Raw genomic sequence first — 23,133 nt, forward strand, 5'->3', positions numbered from 1 at the left:
TTATCGATAAAATGTCTATACAAAATAATAAAACATCATACATGAATTTTATAAGTTCAAATAGCCTAATAAACATATTATATGACTTCTGGAACTTTGGTATAATTTTATATAATAAATTATTAATTATTTACTAATTTATCAAATTAATAGACAATGTTTATTTATTAAAAAGTGTAATATTGTTAATTAAATTTGGGTAAAAATAAACCTATATAAAAAAAATTATAATTATATTAATAACCTACTGCCTCATAGTATAAATTAATTTTAAATGAGACGGTTTATAAATTTTACGGATTTAAGAGACCATTTAAATAACAGTAAATACCCAAATTGTCGAAAATAATTGTAAGATCGTTATAAATACGCATAACCCATTATAACTTGATGGGACAAACTTAAATTCATTTTAAATAAGGTATTATAATGACTTGATTAATTTGGGCCTTGTTGGAGAATTAATATGTACTTTGTAAATCAATTATCGATTTTATTACCGGCAAAACTATCTCGTATTTAAGAAAATAGTGTTTTATGAAATCTTCTGTATTAATGATTTTATAGACTTATGAATCATATTCTAGTTGTTTTGAATGAATTTCAAAACCCTTTTAAGTTATATTTACTTTAAGAAGGATTGGAACAAAACATTTTAGTGGTTTCCTTAAAAAAAATCGTATTGATCTTTAATCACTTTTTGTTACTATGAATTTCCATACATGCTAGTGATGCCCCAATATAATACAAAGGTTATGTTTAATGATATGATTATGCTAAGCATGTTTTACCCATGTGGGAAATATTATGATTTGATTTTGCTAAGTTGCAAATAAAGTATGTTTTGCTATGTGCAAATAAAAGATGTTTATCATATGGAGAAAGTTAATATTTTTGACTTTCAAATGCTATTAAAATTACAAGATATATATTATGTACAAAAAAAAATGTTTTAGCCTAAATGGCGGGTACATATGCCACAGCAAATGTTGTGTGCATGATTAAACGGCTCACCAATGCTGAGCGCGTATTGTTCACAATACCATTGTGTTACACTTGCCGGACATGTCGCGGACGGTAGACCGACTACCAAACGAGTCACAGGATGACTCACAGAGTACCCATGTAAACTTATGATATGAGTTTGAAATTGATTTGGATCCATTGAGATCTTATGATTTATAATGAAAAATGAGAATTTTAAATTACTATAGAGCCATTGAACTTCATTTGAATCATAATATGATTTATCAAATGAAAAAGCATATTTCAAAATGAATTTACTCAAATAAAAAAAAAAAAGAAAGATTTTAATAACTTGTTTGACGGACACCAGTGTGTTTATACTCAGCCTTTTTGCTGATACTATGCTTTGTATGTTTTTCCAATGGTTTTGTTTTTAGAGTAAACCCCTATGGCACCTCGACGGAGAATGGATATGCGAGCGGAAGTTGAACCCGAGTTGGAGTATGACTCCCCTTTTGTTTAGATCTCTTTATTTTATTTGAGAGATTATTAGTTTAGATTTAGACTATTTTAAGGATGTAATTTGAATTTTGGACTTATTTCGATTTGGTTGTAATTTTCCTATATTTTGGACAGTTAAGACTTCCGTTATATTGCTTTGGTTTGGTTCAAGAATTATACTTGAATATTAGTTTAACCTTTAAGTAACCCCTTAATTGAGTTGGCAAAAGTAAGCTTCCGCTTGATTAATACTAAATTCCAATTAGTGTTTGCCTTCATAATTCGAGGCGGTTACAGTTGGTATCAGAGCCAAGGCTTTGGAAGCTTGTCTAAAATATCAGGAAAATTAGAGAACGAGTTTAACTTAGAGAAGTTGAAGTTTGGAGTAACTCATGGAAGTAATTAGGTAATGAACTTAAAATTTAGGGATTATTGGTAAAGAAAGGATTTAAGTAGTAAGTCTAACTTAAATCAGGATACTAACTAAGTACCATTAGTAAACTAGAAGTCTTAAAAGTTTCTTGTAAGCAAGTGATGATCCAATTATGTGGCTAAATTGTCTATGCATGATGGTAAATTAAGTTGAGGAATCATCATTAGAAGTGTTGAAACTGCTAAACAAGTGATCCAATGGGATGGAAATTGATGAAGTTATTAAGCCATTAAATCAATAAAGTTAAGAAAGTGTGTTATGCAAGTGCATATCTATTTGTCTTAAAGGCATAATTATTAATTAGTTATTACCTCTTGGCAGGAACCTAGAGGAAATTGGGGAAAGAATGGATCCCCAAGCACAATTGAATCTCCTAACCGAGCAACTCAGAGTCATCCAAGAGACCAATGCTCAATTAGTCCAGTTCATAGCCAACCAACATGCCAGTGTGGATGACGAGACTAAGTTTTACAAAAGGCTTGCTACCCACAGGCCTAAGACCTACAATGGTGCTACAGATTCAGTTGTCCTTGAAGATTGGATCAATGAAATCGAGAAAATTCTTGAGGTGGTAAATTGTCCAGAAAATCTTAAGGTTAAACTTGCAGCATTCTATCTAGTGGGACCTGCAGAGCTTTGGTGGAGAGCCCTAAAAGGTGTCTCAGCTGCCTCCACATCTGCTGGTGGAGCAACACAACCCACCAGTTGGAGATGGGAAGATTTATTGAAGAAACTAAGGGAGAGGTTCTATCCAGCAGCTCTACAGAGACAAAAAGAATCATAATTTCTTTACCTGAGGCAGCATTCTCTTAGCGTTACCGAATATGCTAACAAGTTCTTGGAGTTGGCTCGATTTGCCCCAGATTATGTGCTTGATGAAAAGAAAAAGATGGATCGCTTCTACAATGGTCTCAACTTTAGCTACCAAAAGTTGATGGGTCAATATGAGTCTTTTCAAGCTATGTATGAACATGCTGTGGAGAAAGAAATGGTCTGCAAGAGAGAGGAAGATGTGAGGAAAAAGAGATCTGGAGGAGACCAGGGAGGTCAGAGCAAGAAGCCCAGAGCTGAGGGAAACTTCAAGGGGAATCAAAACCAAAACCTCAGAAACTATCAAAACCAAAACCGCTTCAACAGTAGTAGAAACCCACAAAACTCCAACCCGCTAAAAAGTCAACTGTGTGATAGATGCAAGAAATGGCACTCTAAGGGAGTCAACTGTGAAGGTAAGGCTGTGTGTCTGAATTGTGGAAAACCAGGTCATTTGGCTCGAGATTGTTGGGGCAAGAACCGGGGAAACCCCGGGAATGGTGGAGCACGATACTCAGGAAATCAAGGGAACCAGCGTAACAATAACTCTCAACTTCGCCTTGAATATAAAGGAGGCAATAAAGCCTCATCTTCTGGAGGCCAAGGAAACCAGCGCCTGGGAGGAGGAAAATTCTTTGCCATTACTACAGCAGAGGAACCTAGCACTTTGAGTCCTAAGACAGAAGGTAAAGTCATTTCCGGATTACTGTTATTGCTTGGTAAGTCCGCCCGTGTCTTATTTGATTCTGGGGCCGACAATTCTTATGTTTCTAAGTCATTTGTGAGATCCTTGGACTGTTCTGTTAATGTATGCCCTATAATGCATAGAGTTGACTTACCCGATGGATCAACGGTATCATGTAATACAAAGTTGATTGATTGCCCATTAGTAATCCAGGGTAAGGAGTTCCATGTAGACCTGATTGTATTTGACTTAGGAGGGTTTGATATCATTCTAGGAATGGACTGGCTAGGTAAACACAGGGCAGTGATTGAGTGCTATGAGAGGATTGTAAAGGTTGGGAACAATCCAGGGGATCAAGTAGCTTTTAGTGATGGGACCATACCTAATATCGAGCCAGAGATGATTGAGAGACTTACAACCTTTCCAAAGAGAGGTGGGGAAGCCCAAGTCTACCACATGAGCGAGTCAACATACAAGGAGGTCGACTTAAGCCAGATCTTGATATTGCGAGAATTTTCTGATGTATTCCCTGATGATCTACCTGGGTTACCTCCAAAGAGAGAGATTGATTTTCACATTGACCTAGTTCCAGGGTCAAGCCCGATTTCAAAGGCACCATATAGAATGGCACCACTTGAGTTGGCTGAACTAAAAACCCAACTCGAGGAGTTACAAGATAAAGGGTTTATCAGACCAAGTGTATCACCATGGGGAGCTCCAGTGTTGTTTGTGAAGAAGAAAGATGGGTCTTTGAGGCTATGCATTGACTACCGGGAGCTGAACAAAATCACCATCAAGAACAAGTACCCACTTCCTAGAATTGATGATTTATTTGACCAGTTGAAAGGAGCCGGAGTTTTCTCTAAAATTGACTTGAGATCTGGTTACCATCAGTTGAGGATAGCGGAGGAAGACATTCCTAAAACTGCTTTTCGCACCAGATATGGGCACTATGAGTTTAGAGTGATGCCGTTTGGGTTAACCAATGCCCCTGCAGCATTCATGGACTTGATGAATCGAACATTCCATGACTATCTTGATAAATTTGTTGTGGTTTTCATTGATGATATCTTAGTGTACTCTAAGACAGAGAAAGATCATGAGGAGCACTTAAGATTGGTATTAACACGATTGAGGGAAAGAAGCTTTTATGGGAAGTTGAGCAAGAGTGAATTCTGGTTGGATCGAGTTGTCTTCCTAGGTCATGTAATCTCAAAAGATGGCATAACAGTGGACCCCGAGAAGATAAGGACTATCATTGATTGGCCAGCACCGACTAGTGTAACTGAGGTAAGAAGCTTTATGGGTTTGGCAGGTTATTACCGAAGATATGTTGATGGGTTTTCTAAGATCGCACTACCGATCACCAGTTTGGTTCGAAAGAATACCAAGTTTGTGTGGTCACAAAAGTGCGAAGACGCTTTCCTAGAATTGAAGAAAAGGTTGACAACGGCTCCAGTGCTTGTATTGCCCGAGGATGGGAAAGAGTTCACGGTATACAGTGACGCATCTTTAGAGGGCTTGGGTTGTGTACTCATGCAAGAGGGGAAAGTGATTGCCTACGCATCGAGACAATTGAGGCCAAATGAGAAGAACTATCCAGTGCACGATTTAGAATTAGCTGGAGTCATATTTGCCTTAAAAATTTGGAGGCATTATCTCTACGGCACTACTTGCAAGATCTACACCGATCACAAGAGTTTGACTTATCTGTTTACACAGAAGGAGCTTAACATGAGGCAGAGAAGGTGGCTAGAATTGATGAAAGATTATGACCTCACTTTGGAGTATCATCCCGGAAAGGCAAACCGTGTAGCAGATGCCTTAAGCCGAAAACCGAGAATGGTCATTAATGGACTAATTTCAGTGCCCTACGAGATTTATGTGGAGATGAAGGAGCTAGAATTGATTGTGGTTAAGAAGGGATCATACGACAGCGTTCTCAATTCTATGAGTACAACACCGAGCCTACATGAGGAGATCCGTGAGCTACAACAGTATGATGACTTCTTGTCAGAGTTGAAGATTGGTATTGAAAAGGGTGCAGTTAAAGACTTCAGAATTGCTAAAGATGGGAGTATTCATCTAGAGGGAAGGTTATGCGTGCCTCGAGATCCTGAATTGATAGAGAAAATACTCAAGGAGGCACATTCGACTATGTATTCTGTCCACCCAGGACGGGATAAGATGCTAGCAGATTTAAAACAATACTTTTGGTGGATGAACATGAAGAAGGATGTCGAGGATTTCATAGCTCGATGTCTAGTATGTCAGCAAGTCAAGATTGACCACCAGCGCTCTCCGGGGGAGTTGCAACCACTTCCCGTGCCTAAGTGGAAGTGGGAATCAGTGAGTATGGACTTTGTTGTTGGATTGCCCCGTTCGAGAAGAGGAAATGATTCTATTTGGGTGATTGTTGATCGACTCACTAAGACTGCCAGATTTATTCCTGCTAAAGTAACTTGGAAAGCAAAACAATTAGCTGATTCTTATGTGAAAGAAGTACTTAGACTACATGGTATACCGATGACAATAGTTTCAGATCGAGATCCAAAATTTGTGGCTCGATTTTGGAATGAGCTACAAAGGGCATTCGGCACGACCCTTAATTACAGCACCGCTTTTCACCCAGCTACAGATGGGCAGACGGAGAGGACCATCCAGACTCTAGAGGATATGCTTCGGGCATGTGCCCTTGATTTTCAGTGTTCGTGGGAGGATATTTTACCATTAATAGAATTCTCCTACAACAATAGCTACCAGAGTAGTATTGGTATGGCTCCGTATGAGGCCTTGTATGGCCAAAGGTGTAGGACACCACTTTATTGGGATACCGGGAGGCCCGGCGTGCTCGTTGGACCAGAGATGATCAGAGAGACCGCTGGACAAGTCAGAATCATTAGAGACCGGATGAAGGCTGCCCAAGATCGACAGAAATCTTGCGCAGACCGTAGGAGGAGGAAACTTGAGTTCCAAGTCGGTGAGAAGGTGTTCCTTAAAGTCTCGCCAACAAAGGGAATTAAGAGGTTTGGAATGCAAGGGAAGCTTGATCCTCAGTACATTGGACCCTATGAAATTTTGCGCAGAGTTGGGGAGGTAGCTTATGAGTTAGCATTACCCCCACAATTAGCTAAGGTTCACAATGTGTTCCATGTGTCGCAATTGCGCCGGTATGTGTTTGATCCATCACATGTTCTCCAGTATGAGCCGATTCAACTTGTTGAAAGCTTGCAGTATGAGGAGAAGCCCCTGAGGATCCTCGGTCGAGAGGTTAGAAAACTCCGTAGCCGCACGATTCCACTTGTGAAAGTGCTATGGAGTGGACAGGATGCTGACAGTGCTACTTGGGAAAAAGAGGACGACATGTTAATTAGATACCCTTACTTATTTGAGTGATGTATTTATAACTATTAGTTTGAGTTAGTTTCGAGGACGAAACTCTTGTAAGAAGGGAAGACTGAAACAGTCGTATTGTTAGAAGATTTCATTAGTCGTTTTTAGCGCCTAATTTTTTTTCTTATATATTTGTTCGTTACTAATTATAATTTAATTAGTGATGGTAGTAATTTGAAAAATCTCTACGATGATAAGAAACTTGTTAATTCGTAACATGATTATGAATCGTAACAAGTAACGTAAACTTTGGAGGTAAAACTTAAAGTTGAGCAACTACCCATAACAGTTCAAAAAAAATTTAATTATTACCCAAGCATATTATATAACCATGATGGGAGTAAATTAAATATTTCTCACATATACAAGTGATTTTTAAACATGAAGTACAAGTTACATAACTTGTTACATGTACAACAATTTTTACCCAAATCTTAAACTATCTTAGATAAACCTTTCTTACACCATATTAGACCAAATTGGGGACATAAATCACCTCAAACCAGCCCCAAAACAGCAGCCCCTAGCTGTCATACTAGCCCTCTTTTAGCCCCAAAACTCACTTGCACACTCCACCAAACTCTCTACCCAAAGCCCCTATTGTTCTTACCCAAAAACACCATCATAACAAGCATGCAAACATAATAAATCAATACATATTTGCTGTCCATATTTTCAGCTCCATCAACCTTCTTTCACTCTTCATTTTACTCCTTATTTCATTCATAAGCAAAGTTGAAGTTCAATCTTACAATTCCTAGCAAAAACACCTTATTTTCTCATCAAATCTTCTTCAAAAACCCATCTAAAAATTCTGAAAATTTATGTTTATAAACTAAAATATCCCATAAAAATAATCTTCATCTTAAGAGCTTTCCATAGACACCAAACTTGAAGAAATCCACCAAGTATAGAGTAAGTTATGTTCATTTCTTTATTCCACTAGTTTTGTTAAAACTTGTTCATGTAAAACATTTTTTTTACATGAATCTTTCTATAAACTAAGATCATTATAAAATGAGTATTTTATCTCTAAACTAAGAAAATCATCACTTATAAATCTATAAAAATAGGCCATAATAGAAAGTAAGAAAATGCATTTCCACAAACATATAAATTTTGTTACTTAAAGGATTCAAATAAAATTATGGGACTTAACTAAGTATGTTGCTCAACATAATAAGCATACTCCAAATATGTTAATATCATCACAAGTATTAGTCTAACAACTCTAACTAGGAAAAGTTAAGTGCATGTTAGAAATCCAAAATTATTATTGATTTTTGGATGAATGCAATATGTTTAGTTGAAGAGTTGGAGTTGAGACTTGAAGGGCAAGGACCCGAAGTTAGAACCACTTCTAAAAACGCGTAGGAGCTTACGTGGGAGCTTACGGAATAATTATATAGGCTTGGAGTCGAGGTATGTCACATGGGGTGATTTTTAAAGGATTTAAGAACAAGTTGGGAAAGTTTGTGTATAAACTTTTTTTTAAAAAAAAAAAAAAAAAAAAAAAAAAAATTCCCAAAGAGAAGTTCTTAAATCTTGAAAGATGATGTCAAAATGATAAATTTGAGTATGAAATAATTTATTACATGTATTATTATTGTGGGCATCATGCATGTTGATTTTATAAATTATTGTATGTTTAAAGGCATGTTTAACACTACTTTGTGAAAGTTATTGTGATGGAAATGATTATATGAATTTGAAAATATTTGAAATTCATTTTAAAAGAAATTTTCAGTAGCTATATGTTAAGAAAATTTCTTGGATATTTTTTTTTGAGATTATTCGTTAAATTGATATTTTAATGGATTTTAAGGTGTTAAATACTCTTATTATAAAACATGGTATTAGATGAACTCTTCATCATCAAAAATAATTAATAAAAATATATTATAATGTCTCCAACAAGATTTGGCCAGAATATATTTAGTTTGGAATTTTTTTTTAAAATTTTTGAATAATCGTTAAATTGTTTAACGGTAAATTGTAAAATGGTAAAATATAAAATAATTACCAAACAATGACATATGGACTTGAAATTTTTATCACATACTCATATGGACAGTAGGTAAAATTGGTAAGAGTTTGGGAAGGTTTCGTTGACATTTAAGGACCTTAATAATTTTTACTCGGTTATTAATAATTGGTAAGTTTGAAAACGGTAAAATATAAAATAAATACTAAATGACATCTTTTGGACATGAAAATTTTATGAGACACTTATATAAACAGTAGATACATGTTCAAAAATTTATATGGATTTTCGTGACCATATATGGACTTAAATAAATTTTATTCGGTTTATCGGTAAAATAACGATATTAATTATTAAAAATACCCCACATGATTTTTAATGGTTATTTAAAATTTTATACCCCTTAAAATAGCTTCTGGAATATCATATAATTTTTTTATAATATTTTATTTGGACTCAAATAATTTTAAACATATTTTATCCTATTTATCGATAAAATGTCTATACAAAATAATAAAACATCATACATGAATTTTATAAGTTCAAATAGCCTAATAAACATATTATATGACTTCTGGAACTTTGGTATAATTTTATATAATAAATTATTAATTATTTACTAATTTATCAAATTAATAGACAATGTTTATTTATTAAAAAGTGTAATATTGTTAATTAAATTTGGGTAAAAATAAACCTATATAAAAAAAATTATAATTATATTAATAACCTACTGCCTCATAGTATAAATTAATTTTAAATGAGACGGTTTATAAATTTTACGGATTTAAGAGACCATTTAAATAACAGTAAATACCCAAATTGTCGAAAATAATTGTAAGATCGTTATAAATACGCATAACCCATTATAACTTGATGGGACAAACTTAAATTCATTTTAAATAAGGTATTATAATGACTTGATTAATTTGGGCCTTGTTGGAGAATTAATATGTACTTTGTAAATCAATTATCGATTTTATTACCGGCAAAACTATCTCGTATTTAAGAAAATAGTGTTTTATGAAATCTTCTGTATTAATGATTTTATAGACTTATGAATCATATTCTAGTTGTTTTGAATGAATTTCAAAACCCTTTTAAGTTATATTTACTTTAAGAAGGATTGGAACAAAACATTTTAGTGGTTTCCTTAAAAAAAATCGTATTGATCTTTAATCACTTTTTGTTACTATGAATTTCCATACATGCTAGTGATGCCCCAATATAATACAAAGGTTATGTTTAATGATATGATTATGCTAAGCATGTTTTACCCATGTGGGAAATATTATGATTTGATTTTGCTAAGTTGCAAATAAAGTATGTTTTGCTATGTGCAAATAAAAGATGTTTATCATATGGAGAAAGTTAATATTTTTGACTTTCAAATGCTATTAAAATTACAAGATATATATTATGTACAAAAAAAAATGTTTTAGCCTAAATGGCGGGTACATATGCCACAGCAAATGTTGTGTGCATGATTAAACGGCTCACCAATGCTGAGCGCGTATTGTTCACAATACCATTGTGTTACACTTGCCGGACATGTCGCGGACGGTAGACCGACTACCAAACGAGTCACAGGATGACTCACAGAGTACCCATGTAAACTTATGATATGAGTTTGAAATTGATTTGGATCCATTGAGATCTTATGATTTATAATGAAAAATGAGAATTTTAAATTACTATAGAGCCATTGAACTTCATTTGAATCATAATATGATTTATCAAATGAAAAAGCATATTTCAAAATGAATTTACTCAAATAAAAAAAAAAAAGAAAGATTTTAATAACTTGTTTGACGGACACCAGTGTGTTTATACTCAGCCTTTTTGCTGATACTATGCTTTGTATGTTTTTCCAATGGTTTTGTTTTTAGAGTAAACCCCTATGGCACCTCGACGGAGAATGGATATGCGAGCGGAAGTTGAACCCGAGTTGGAGTATGACTCCCCTTTTGTTTAGATCTCTTTATTTTATTTGAGAGATTATTAGTTTAGATTTACACTATTTTAAGGATGTAATTTGAATTTTGGACTTATTTCGATTTGGTTGTAATTTTCCTATATTTTGGACAGTTAAGACTTCCGTTATATTGCTTTGGTTTGGTTCAAGAATTATACTTGAATATTAGTTTAACCTTTAAGTAACCCCTTAATTGTGTTGGCAAAAGTAAGCTTCCGCTTGATTAATACTAAATTCCAATTAGTGTTTGCCTTCATAATTCGAGGCGGTTACAGATCAGTGAAGAATGAACGATGAAGAATGAACAAGGGTCAATGATTAATGAAGAATGAACGATGAAGAATGAACAAGGATTAATGATCAATGAAGAATGAACGATGAAGAATGAACAAGGATCAATGATCAATGACGAATGAACGATGAAGAATGAACAAGGATCAATGATCAATGAAGAATGAACGATGAAGAATGAACAAGGGTCAATGATCAATGAAGAATGAACGATGAAGAATGAACAAGGATTAATGATCAATGAAGAATGAACGATGAATAATGAACAAGGATCAATGATCAATGAAGAATGAACGATGAAGAATGAACAAGGATTAATGGTCAATGACGAATGAACGATGAAGAATGAACAAGTATCAATGATCAATGAAGAATGAACGATGAAGAATGAACAAGGATCAATGATCAATGAAGAATGAACGATGAAGAATGAACAAGGATCAATGATGAATGACGAATGAACGATGAAGAATGAACAAGGATCAATGATCAATGAAGAATGAACGATGAAGAATGAACAAGATGAACGATGAAGAATGAACCAGGATCAATGATCAATGAAGAATGAACGATGAAGAATGAACAAGGATTAATGCTCAATGAAGAATGAACGATGAAGAATGAACAAGGATCAATGATCAATGAAGAATGAACGATGAAGAATGAACAAGGATCAATGATCAATGAAGAATGAACGATGAAGAATGAACAAGGATCAATAGTCAATGACGAATGAACGATGAAGAATGAACAAGGATCAATGATCAATGAAGAATGAACGATGAAGAATGAACAAGGATTAATGGTCAATGACGAATGAACGATGAAGAATGAACAAGGATCAATGATCAATGAAGAATGAACGATGAAGAATGAACAAGGATCAATGATCAATGACGAATGAACGATGAAGAATGAACAAGGATCAATGATCAATGAAGAATGAACGATGAAGAATGAACAAGGATCAATGATCAATGACGAATGAACGATGAAGAATGAACAAGGTTCAATGGTCAATGACGAATGAACGATGAAGAAAGAACAAGGATCAATGATCTATGAAGAATGAACGATGAGGAATGAACAAGGATCAATGATCAATGAAGAATGAACGAAGAAGAATGAACGATGAAGAATGAACAAGGATCAATGATCAATGAAGAATGAACGATGAAGAATGAACAAGGATTAATGGTCAATGAAGAATGAACGATGAAGAATGAACAAGGATAAATGGTCAATGAAGAATGAACGATGAAGAATTAACAAGGATCAATGATGAATGTCGAATGAACAATGAAGAATGAACAAGGATAAATGATCAATGAAGAATGAACGATGAAGAATGAACAAGGGTCAATGATCAATGAAGAATGAACGATGAAGAATGAACAAGGATTAATGATCAATGAAGAATGAACGATGAAGAATGAACAAGGATTAATGATCAATAAAGAATGAACGATGAAGAATGAACAAGGATCAATGATCAATGAAGAATGAACGATGAAGAATAAACAAGGATTAATGGTCAATGACGAATGAACGATGAAGAATGAACAAGGATCAATGATCAATGAAGAATGAACGCTGAAGAATGAACAAGGATCAATGGTCAATGAAGAATGAACGATGAAGAATGAACAAGGATCAATGATCAATGACGAATGAACGATGAAGAATGAACAAGGATCAATGATCAATAAAGAATGAACGATGAAGAATGAACAAGGATCAATGATCAATGAAGAATGAACGATGAAGAATGAACAAGGATCAATTATCAATGACGAATGAACGATGAAGAATGAACAAGGATCAATGATCAATGAAGAATGAACGATGAAGAATAAACAAGGATTAATGGTCAATGACGAATGAACGATGAAGAATGAACAAGGATCAATGATCAATGAAGGATGAACGATGAAGAATAAACAAGGATCAATCGTCAATGACGAATGAACGATGAAGAATCAACAAGGATCAATGATCAATGAAGAATGAACGATGAAGAATGAACAAGGATCAATGCTCAATGAAGAATGAACGATGAAGAATGAACAAGGATCAATTATCAATGACAAATGAACGATGAAGAATGAACAAGGATCAATGATCAATGAAGAATGAACGATGAAGAATGAACAAGGATCAATAGTCAATGACGAATGAACGATGAAGAATCAACAAGGATCAATGAACAATGAATAATGAACGATGAAGAATGAACAAGGATTAATGGTCAATGACGAATGAACGATAAAGAATGAACAAGGATCAATGATCAATGAAGAATGAATGATGAAGAATAAACAAGAATCAATGATCAAAGAAGAATGAACGATGAAGAATGAACAAGGATCGATGATCAATGAAGAATGAACGATGAAGAATGAACAAGGATCAATGATCAATGACAAATGAACGATGAAGAATGAACAAGGATCAATGATCAATGAAGAATGAACAATGAAGAATAAACAAGGATTAATGATCAATGAAGAATGAACGATGAATAATGAACAAGGATCAATGATCAATGAAGAATGAACGATGAAGAATGAACAAGGATTAATGGTCAATGACGAATGAACGATGAAGAATGAACAAGGATCAATGATCAATGAAGAATGAACGATGAAGAATGAACAAGGATCAATGATCAATGACGAATGAACGATGAAGAATGAACAAGGATCAATGATCAATGAAGAATGAACGATGAAGAATGAACAAGGATCAATGATCAATGACGAATGAACGATGAAGAATGAACAAGGTTCAATGGTCAATGACGAATGAACGATGAAGAATGAACAAGGATCAATGATCTATGAAGAATGAACGATGAGGAATGAACAAGGATCAATGATCAATGAAGAATGAACGAAGAAGAATGAACGATGAAGAATGAACAAGGATCAATGATCAATGAAGAATGAACGATGAAGAATGAACAAGGATTAATGGTCAATGAAGAATGAACGATGAAGAATGAACAAGGATAAATGGTCAATGAAGAATGAACGATGAAGAATTAACAAGGATCAATGATGAATGTCGAATGAACAATGAAGAATGAACAAGGATCAATGATCAATGAAGAATGAACGATGAAGAATGAACAAGGGTCAATGATCAATGAAGAATGAACGATGAAGAATGAACAAGGATTAATGATCAATGAAGAATGAACGATGAAGAATGAACAAGGATTAATGATCAATAAAGAATGAACGATGAAGAATGAACAAGGATCAATGATCAATGAAGAATGAACGATGAAGAATAAACAAGGATTAATGGTCAATGACGAATGAACGATGAAGAATGAACAAGGATCAATGATCAATGAAGAATGAACGCTGAAGAATGAACAAGGATCAATGGTCAATGAAGAATGAACGATGAAGAATGAACAAGGATCAATGATCAATGACGAATGAACGATGAAGAATGAACAAGGATCAATGATCAATAAAGAATGAACGATGAAGAATGAACAAGGATCAATGATCAATGAAGAATGAACGATGAAGAATGAACAAGGATCAATTATCAATGATGAATGAACGATGAAGAATGAACAAGGATCAATGATCAATGAAGAATGAACGATGAAGAATAAACAAGGATTAATGGTCAATGACGAATGAACGATGAAGAATGAACAAGGATCAATGATCAATGAAGGATGAACGATGAAGAATAAACAAGGATCAATCGTCAATGACGAATGAATGATGAAGAATCAACAAGGATCAATGATCAATGCAGAATGAACGATGAAGAATGAACAAGGATCAATGCTCAATGAAGAATGAACGATGAAGAATGAACAAGGATCAATTATCAATGACAAATGAACGATGAAGAATGAACAAGGATCAATGATCAATGAAGAATGAACGATGAAGAATGAACAAGGATCAATAGTCAATGACGAATGAACGATGAAGAATCAACAAGGATCAATGAACAATGAATAATGAACGATGAAGAATGAACAAGGATTAATGGTCAATGACGAATGAACGATAAAGAATGAACAAGGATCAATGATCAATGAAGAATGAATGATGAAGAATAAACAAGAATCAATGATCAAAGAAGAATGAACGATGAAGAATGAACAAGGATCAATGATCAATGAAGAATGAACGATGAAGAATGAACAAGGATCAATGATCAATGACAAATGAACGATGAAGAATGAACAAGGATCAATGATCAATGAAGAATGAACAATGAAGAATAAACAAGGATTAATGGTCAATGACGAATGAACGATGAAGAATGAACAAGGATCAATGATCAATGAAGAATGAACGATGAAGAATGAACAAGGATAAATGGTCAATGAAGAATGAACGATGAAGAATGAACAAGGATCAATGATCAATGACGAATGAACGATGAAGAATGAACAAGGATCAATGATCAATGAAGAATGAACGATGAAGAATGAACAAGGGTCATTGATCAATGAAGAATGAACGATGAAGAATGAACAAGGATTAATGATCAATGAAGAATGAACGATGAAGAATGAACAAGGATCAATGATCAATGACGAATGAACGATGAAGAATGAACAAGGATCAATGATCAATGAAGAATGAACGATGAAGAATGAACAAGGGTCAATGATCAATGAAGAATCAACGATGAAGAATGAACAAGGATTAATGATCAATGAAGAATGAACGATGAAGAATGAACAAGGATCAATGATGAATGACGAATGAACGATGAAGAATGAACAAGGATCAATGATCAATGAAGAATGAACGATGAAGAATGAACAAGATGAACGATGAAGAATGAACCAGGATCAATGATCAATGAAGAATGAACGATGAAGAATGAACAAGGATTAATGCTCAATGAAGAATGAACGATGAAGAATGAACAAGGATCAATGATCAATGAAGAATGAACGATGAAGAATGAACAAGGATCAATGATCAATGAAGAATGAACGATGAAGAATGAACAAGGATCAATAGTCAATGACGAATGAACGATGAAGAATGAACAAGGATCAATGATCAATGAAGAATGAACGATGAAGAATGAACAAGGATTAATGGTCAATGACGAATGAACGATTAAGAATGAACAAGGATCAATGATCAATGAAGAATGAACGATGAAGAATGAACAAGGATCAATGATCAATGACGAATGAACGATGAAGAATGAACAAGGATCAATGATCAATGAAGAATGAACGATGAAGAATGAACAAGGATCAATGATCAATGACGAATGAACGATGAAGAATGAACAAGGTTCAATGGTCAATGACGAATGAACGATGAAGAATGAACAAGGATCAATGATCTATGAAGAATGAACGATGAGGAATGAACAAGGATCAATGATCAATGAAGAATGAACGAAGAAGAATGAACGATGAAGAATGAACAAGGATCAATGATCAATGAAGAATGAACGATGAAGAATGAACAAGGATTAATGGTCAATGAAGAATGAACGATGAAGAATGAACAAGGATAAATGGTCAATGAAGAATGAACGATGAAGAATTAACAAGGATCAATGATGAATGTCGAATGAACAATGAAGAATGAACAAGGATCAATGATCAATGAAGAATGAACGATGAAGAATGAACAAGGGTCAATGATCAATGAAGAATGAACGATGAAGAATGAACAAGGATTAATGATCAATGAAGAATGAACGATGAAGAATGAACAAGGATTAATGATCAATAAAGAATGAACGATGAAGAATGAACAAGGATCAATGATCAATGAAGAATGAACGATGAAGAATAAACAAGGATTAATGGTCAATGACGAATGAACGATGAAGAATGAACAAGGATCAATGATCAATGAAGAATGAACGATGAAGAATGAACAAGGATCAATGGTCAATGAAGAATGAACGATGAAGAATGAACAAGGATCAATGATCAATGACGAATGAACGATGAAGAATGAACAAGGATCAATGATCAATAAAGAATGAACGATGAAGAATGAACAAGGATCAATGATCAATGAAGAATGAACGATGAAGAATGAACAAGGATCAATTATCAATGACGAATGAACGATGAAGAATGAACAAGGATCAATGATCAATGAAGAATGAACGATGAAGAATAAACAAGGATTAATGGTCAATGACGAATGAACGATGAAGAATGAACAAGGATCAATGATCAATGAAGGATGAACGATGAAGAATAAACAAGGATCAATCGTCAATGACGAATGAACGATGAAGAATCAACAAGGATCAATGATCAATGAAGAATGAACGATGAAGAATGAACAAGGATCAATGCTCAATGAAGAATGAACGATGAAGAATGAACAAGGATCAATGATCAATGAAGAATGAACGATGAAGAATAAACAAGGATTAATGGTCAATGACGAATGAACGATGAAGAATGAACAAGGATCAATGATCAATGAAGAATGAACGCTGAAGAATGAACAAGGATCAATGGTCAATGAAGAATGAACGATGAAGAATGAACAAGGATCAATGATCAATGACGAATGAACGATGAAGAATGAACAAGGATCAATGATCAATAAAGAATGAACGATGAAGAATGAACAAGGATCAATGATCAATGAAGAATGAACGATGAAGAATGAACAAGGATCAATTATCAATGACGAATGAACGATGAAGAATGAACAAGGATCAATGATCAATGAAGAATGAACGATGAAGAATAAACAAGGATTAATGGTCAATGACGAATGAACGATGAAGAATGAACAAGGATCAATGATCAATGAAGGATGAACGATGAAGAATAAACAAGGATCAATCGTCAATGACGAATGAACGATGAAGAATCAACAAGGATCAATGATCAATGAAGAATGAACGATGAAGAATGAACAAGGATCAATGCTCAATGAAGAATGAACGATGAAGAATGAACAAGGATCAATTATCAATGACAAATGAACGATGAAGAATGAACAAGGATCAATGATCAATGAAGAATGAACGATGAAGAATGAACAAGGATCAATAGTCAATGACGAATGAACGATGAAGAATCAACAAGGATCAAAGAACAATGAATAATGAAAGATGAAGAATGAACAAGGATTAATGGTCAATGACGAATGAACGATAAAGAATGAACAAGGATCAATGATCAATGAAGAATGAATGATGAAGAATAAACAAGAATCAATGATCAAAGAAGAATGAACGATGAAGAATGAACAAGGATCAATGATCAATGAAGAATGAACGATGAAGAATGAACAAGGATCAATGATCAATGACAAATGAACGATGAAGAATGAACAAGGATCAATGATCAATGAAGAATGAACAATGAAGAATAAACAAGGATTAATGGTCAATGACGAATGAACGATGAAGAATGAACAAGGATCAATGATCAATGAAGAATGAACGATGAAGAATGAACAAGGATAAATGGTCAATGAAGAATGAACGATGAAGAATGAACAAGGATCAATGATCAATGACGAATGAACGATGAAGAATGAACAAGGATCAATGATCAATGAAGAATGAACGATGAAGAATGAACAAGGGTCATTGATCAATGAAGAATGAACGATGAAGAATGAACAAGGATTAATGATCAATGAAGAATGAACGATGAAGAATGAACAAGGATCAATGATCAATGACGAATGAACGATGAAGAATGAACAAGGATCAATGATCAATGAAGAATGAACGATGAAGAATGAACAAGGGTCAATGATCAATGAAGAATCAACGATGAAGAATGAACAAGGATTAATGATCAATGAAGAATGAACGATGAAGAATGAACAAGGATCAATGATGAATGACGAATGAACGATGAAGAATGAACAAGGATCAATGATCAATGAAGAATGAACGATGAAGAATGAACAAGATGAACGATGAAGAATGAACCAGGATCAATGATCAATGAAGAATGAACGATGAAGAATGAACAAGGATTAATGCTCAATGAAGAATGAACGATGAAGAATGAACAAGGATCAATGATCAATGAAGAATGAACGATGAAGAATGAACAAGGATCAATGATCAATGAAGAATGAACGATGAAGAATGAACAAGGATCAATAGTCAATGACGAATGAACGATGAAGAATGGACAAGGATCAATGATCAATGAAGAATGAACGATGAAGAATGAACAAGGATTAATGGTCAATGACGAATGAACGATGAAGAATGAACAAGGATCAATGATCAATGAAGAATGAACGATGAAGAATGAACAAGGATCAATGATCAATGACGAATGAACGATGAAGAATGAACAAGGATCAATGATCAATGAAGAATGAACGATGAAGAATGAACAAGGATCAATGATCAATGACGAATGAACGATGAAGAATGAACAAGGTTCAATGGTCAATGACGAATGAACGATGAAGAATGAACAAGGATCAATGATCTATGAAGAATGAACGATGAGGAATGAACAAGGATCAATGATCAATGAAGAATGAACGAAGAAGAATGAACGATGAAGATTGAACAAGGATCAATGATCAATGAAGAATGAACGATGAAGAATGAACAAGGTTCAATGGTCAATGACGAATGAACGATGAAGAATGAACAAGGTTCAATGGTCAATGACGAATGAACGATGAAGAATGAACAAGGATCAATGATCTATGAAGAATGAACGATGAGGAATGAACAAGGATCAATGATCAATGAAGAATGAACGAAGAAGAATGAACGATGAAGAATGAACAAGGATCAATGATCAATGAAGAATGAACGATGAAGAATGAACAAGGATTAATGGTCAATGAAGAATGAACGATGAAGAATGAACAAGGATAAATGGTCAATGAAGAATGAACGATGAAGAATTAACAAGGATCAATGATGAATGTCGAATGAACAATGAAGAATGAACAAGGATCAATGATCAATGAAGAATGAACGATGAAGAATGAACAAGGGTCAATGATCAATGAAGAATGAACGATGAAGAATGAACAAGGATTAATGATCAATGAAGAATGAACGATGAAGAATGAACAAGGATTAATGATCAATAAAGAATGAACGATGAAGAATGAACAAGGATCAATGATCAATGAAGAATGAACGATGAAGAATAAACAAGGATTAATGGTCAATGACGAATGAACGATGAAGAATGAACAAGGATCAATGATCAATGAAGAATGAACGATGAAGAATGAACAAGGATCAATGGTCAATGAAGAATGAACGATGAAGAATGAACAAGGATCAATGATCAATGACGAATGAACGATGAAGAATGAACAAGGATCAATGATCAATAAAGAATGAACGATGAAGAATGAACAAGGATCAATGATCAATGAAGAATGAACGATGAAGAATGAACAAGGATCAATTATCAATGACGAATGAACGATGAAGAATGAACAAGGATCAATGATCAATGAAGAATGAACGATGAAGAATAAACAAGGATTAATGGTCAATGACGAATGAACGATGAAGAATGAACAAGGATCAATGATCAATGAAGGATGAACGATGAAGAATAAACAAGGATCAATCGTCAATGACGAATGAACGATGAAGAATCAACAAGGATCAATGATCAATGAAGAATGAACGATGAAGAATGAACAAGGATCAATGCTCAATGAAGAATGAACGATGAAGAATGAACAAGGATCAATTATCAATGACAAATGAACGATGAAGAATGAACAAGGATCAATGATCAATGAAGAATGAACGATGAAGAATGAACAAGGATCAATAGTCAATGACGAATGAACGATGAAGAATCAACAAGGATCAATGAACAATGAATAATGAACGATGAAGAATGAACAAGGATTAATGGTCAATGACGAATGAACGATAAAGAATGAACAAGGATCAATGATCAATGAAGAATGAATGATGAAGAATAAACAAGAATCAATGATCAAAGAAGAATGAACGATGAAGAATGAACAAGGATCAATGATCAATGAAGAATGAACGATGAAGAATGAACAAGGATCAATGATCAATGACAAATGAACGATGAAGAATGAACAAGGATCAATGATCAATGAAGAATGAACAATGAAGAATAAACAAGGATTAATGATCAATGAAGAATGAACGATGAATAATGAACAAGGATCAATGATCAATGAAGAATGAACGATGAAGAATGAACAAGGATTAATGGTCAATGACGAATGAACGATGAAGAATGAACAAGGATCAATGATCAATGAAGAATGAACGATGAAGAATGAACAAGGATCAATGATCAATGACGAATGAACGATGAAGAATGAACAAGGATCAATGATCAATGAAGAATGAACGATGAAGAATGAACAAGGATCAATGATCAATGACGAATGAACGATGAAGAATGAACAAGGTTCAATGGTCAATGACGAATGAACGATGAAGAATGAACAAGGATCAATGATCTATGAAGAATGAACGATGAGGAATGAACAAGGATCAATGATCAATGAAGAATGAACGAAGAAGAATGAACGATGAAGAATGAACAAGGATCAATGATCACTGAAGAATGAACGATGAAGAATGAACAAGGATTAATGGTCAATGAAGAATGAACGATGAAGAATGAACAAGGATAAATGGTCAATGAAGAATGAACGATGAAGAATTAACAAGGATCAATGATGAATGTCGAATGAACAATGAAGAATGAACAAGGATCAATGATCAATGAAGAATGAACGATGAAGAATGAACAAGGGTCAATGATCAATGAAGAATGAACGATCAAGAATGAACAAGGATTAATGATCAATGAAGAATGAACGATGAAGAATGAACAAGGATTAATGATCAATAAAGAATGAACGATGAAGAATGAACAAGGATCAATGATCAATGAAGAATGAACGATGAAGAATAAACAAGGATTAATGGTCAATGACGAATGAACGATGAAGAATGAACAAGGATCAATGATCAATGAAGAATGAACGATGAAGAATGAAAAAGGATCAATGGTCAATGAAGAATGAACGATGAAGAATGAACAAGGATCAATGATCAATGACGAATGAACGATGAAGAATGAACAAGGATCAATGATCAATAAAGAATGAACGATGAAGAATGAACAAGGATCAATGATCAATGAAGAATGAACGATGAAGAATGAACAAGGATCAATTATCAATGACGAATGAACGATGAAGAATGAACAAGGATCAATTATCAATGACGAATGAACGATGAAGAATGAACAAGGATTAATGGTCAATGACGAATGAACGATGAAGAATGAACAAGGATCAATGATCAATGAAGGATGAACGATGAAGAATAAACAAGGATCAATCGTCAATGACGAATGAACGATGAAGAATCAACAAGGATCAATGATCAATGAAGAATGAACGAAGAAGAATGAACAAGGATCAATGCTCAATGAAGAATGAACGATGAAGAATGAACAAGGATCAATTATCAATGACAAATGAACGATGAAGAATGAACAAGGATCAATGATCAATGAAGAATGAACGATGAAGAATGAACAAGGATCAATAGTCAATGACGAATGAACGATGAAGAATCAACAAGGATCAATGAACAATGAATAATGAACGATGAAGAATGAACAAGGATTAATGGTCAATGACGAATGAACGATAAAGAATGAACAAGGATCAATGATCAATGAAGAATGAATGATGAAGAATAAACAAGAATCAATGATCAAAGAAGAATGAACGATGAAGAATGAACAAGGATCAATGATCAATGAAGAATGAACGATGAAGAATGAACAAGGATCAATGATCAATGACAAATGAACGATGAAGAATGAACAAGGATCAATGATCAATGAAGAATGAACAATGAAGAATAAACAAGGATTAATGGTCAATGACGAATGAACGATGAAGAATGAACAAGGATCAATGATCAATGAAGAATGAACGATGAAGAATGAACAAGGATAAATGGTCAATGAAGAATGAACGATGAAGAATGAACAAGGATCAATGATCAATGACGAATGAACGATGAAGAATGAACAAGGATCAATGATCAATGAAGAATGAACGATGAAGAATGAA

At 34.1% G+C, this 23,133-nt stretch overlaps 1 protein-coding gene across 1 annotated transcript in view; it reads left to right on the top strand.

Moving 5' to 3' along the window:
• Positions 1–2,756: 2,756 nt before the first annotated feature.
• Positions 2,757–23,133, top strand: part of LOC130826476 (uncharacterized) — a 51,601-nt gene continuing 31,224 nt past the window's right edge. Inside the window, exon 1 of the mRNA XM_057692064.1 lies at positions 2,757–6,226. Coding sequence (XP_057548047.1) covers positions 2,790–6,226 — 3,437 coding nt within the window. The 5' untranslated portion in view covers positions 2,757–2,789. The remainder of the gene's footprint in view (positions 6,227–23,133) is intronic.

This window comes from Amaranthus tricolor, chromosome 11 (genome assembly GCF_026212465.1).
Source record: "Amaranthus tricolor cultivar Red isolate AtriRed21 chromosome 11, ASM2621246v1, whole genome shotgun sequence".
Classification (NCBI taxonomy): domain Eukaryota; kingdom Viridiplantae; phylum Streptophyta; class Magnoliopsida; order Caryophyllales; family Amaranthaceae; genus Amaranthus; species Amaranthus tricolor.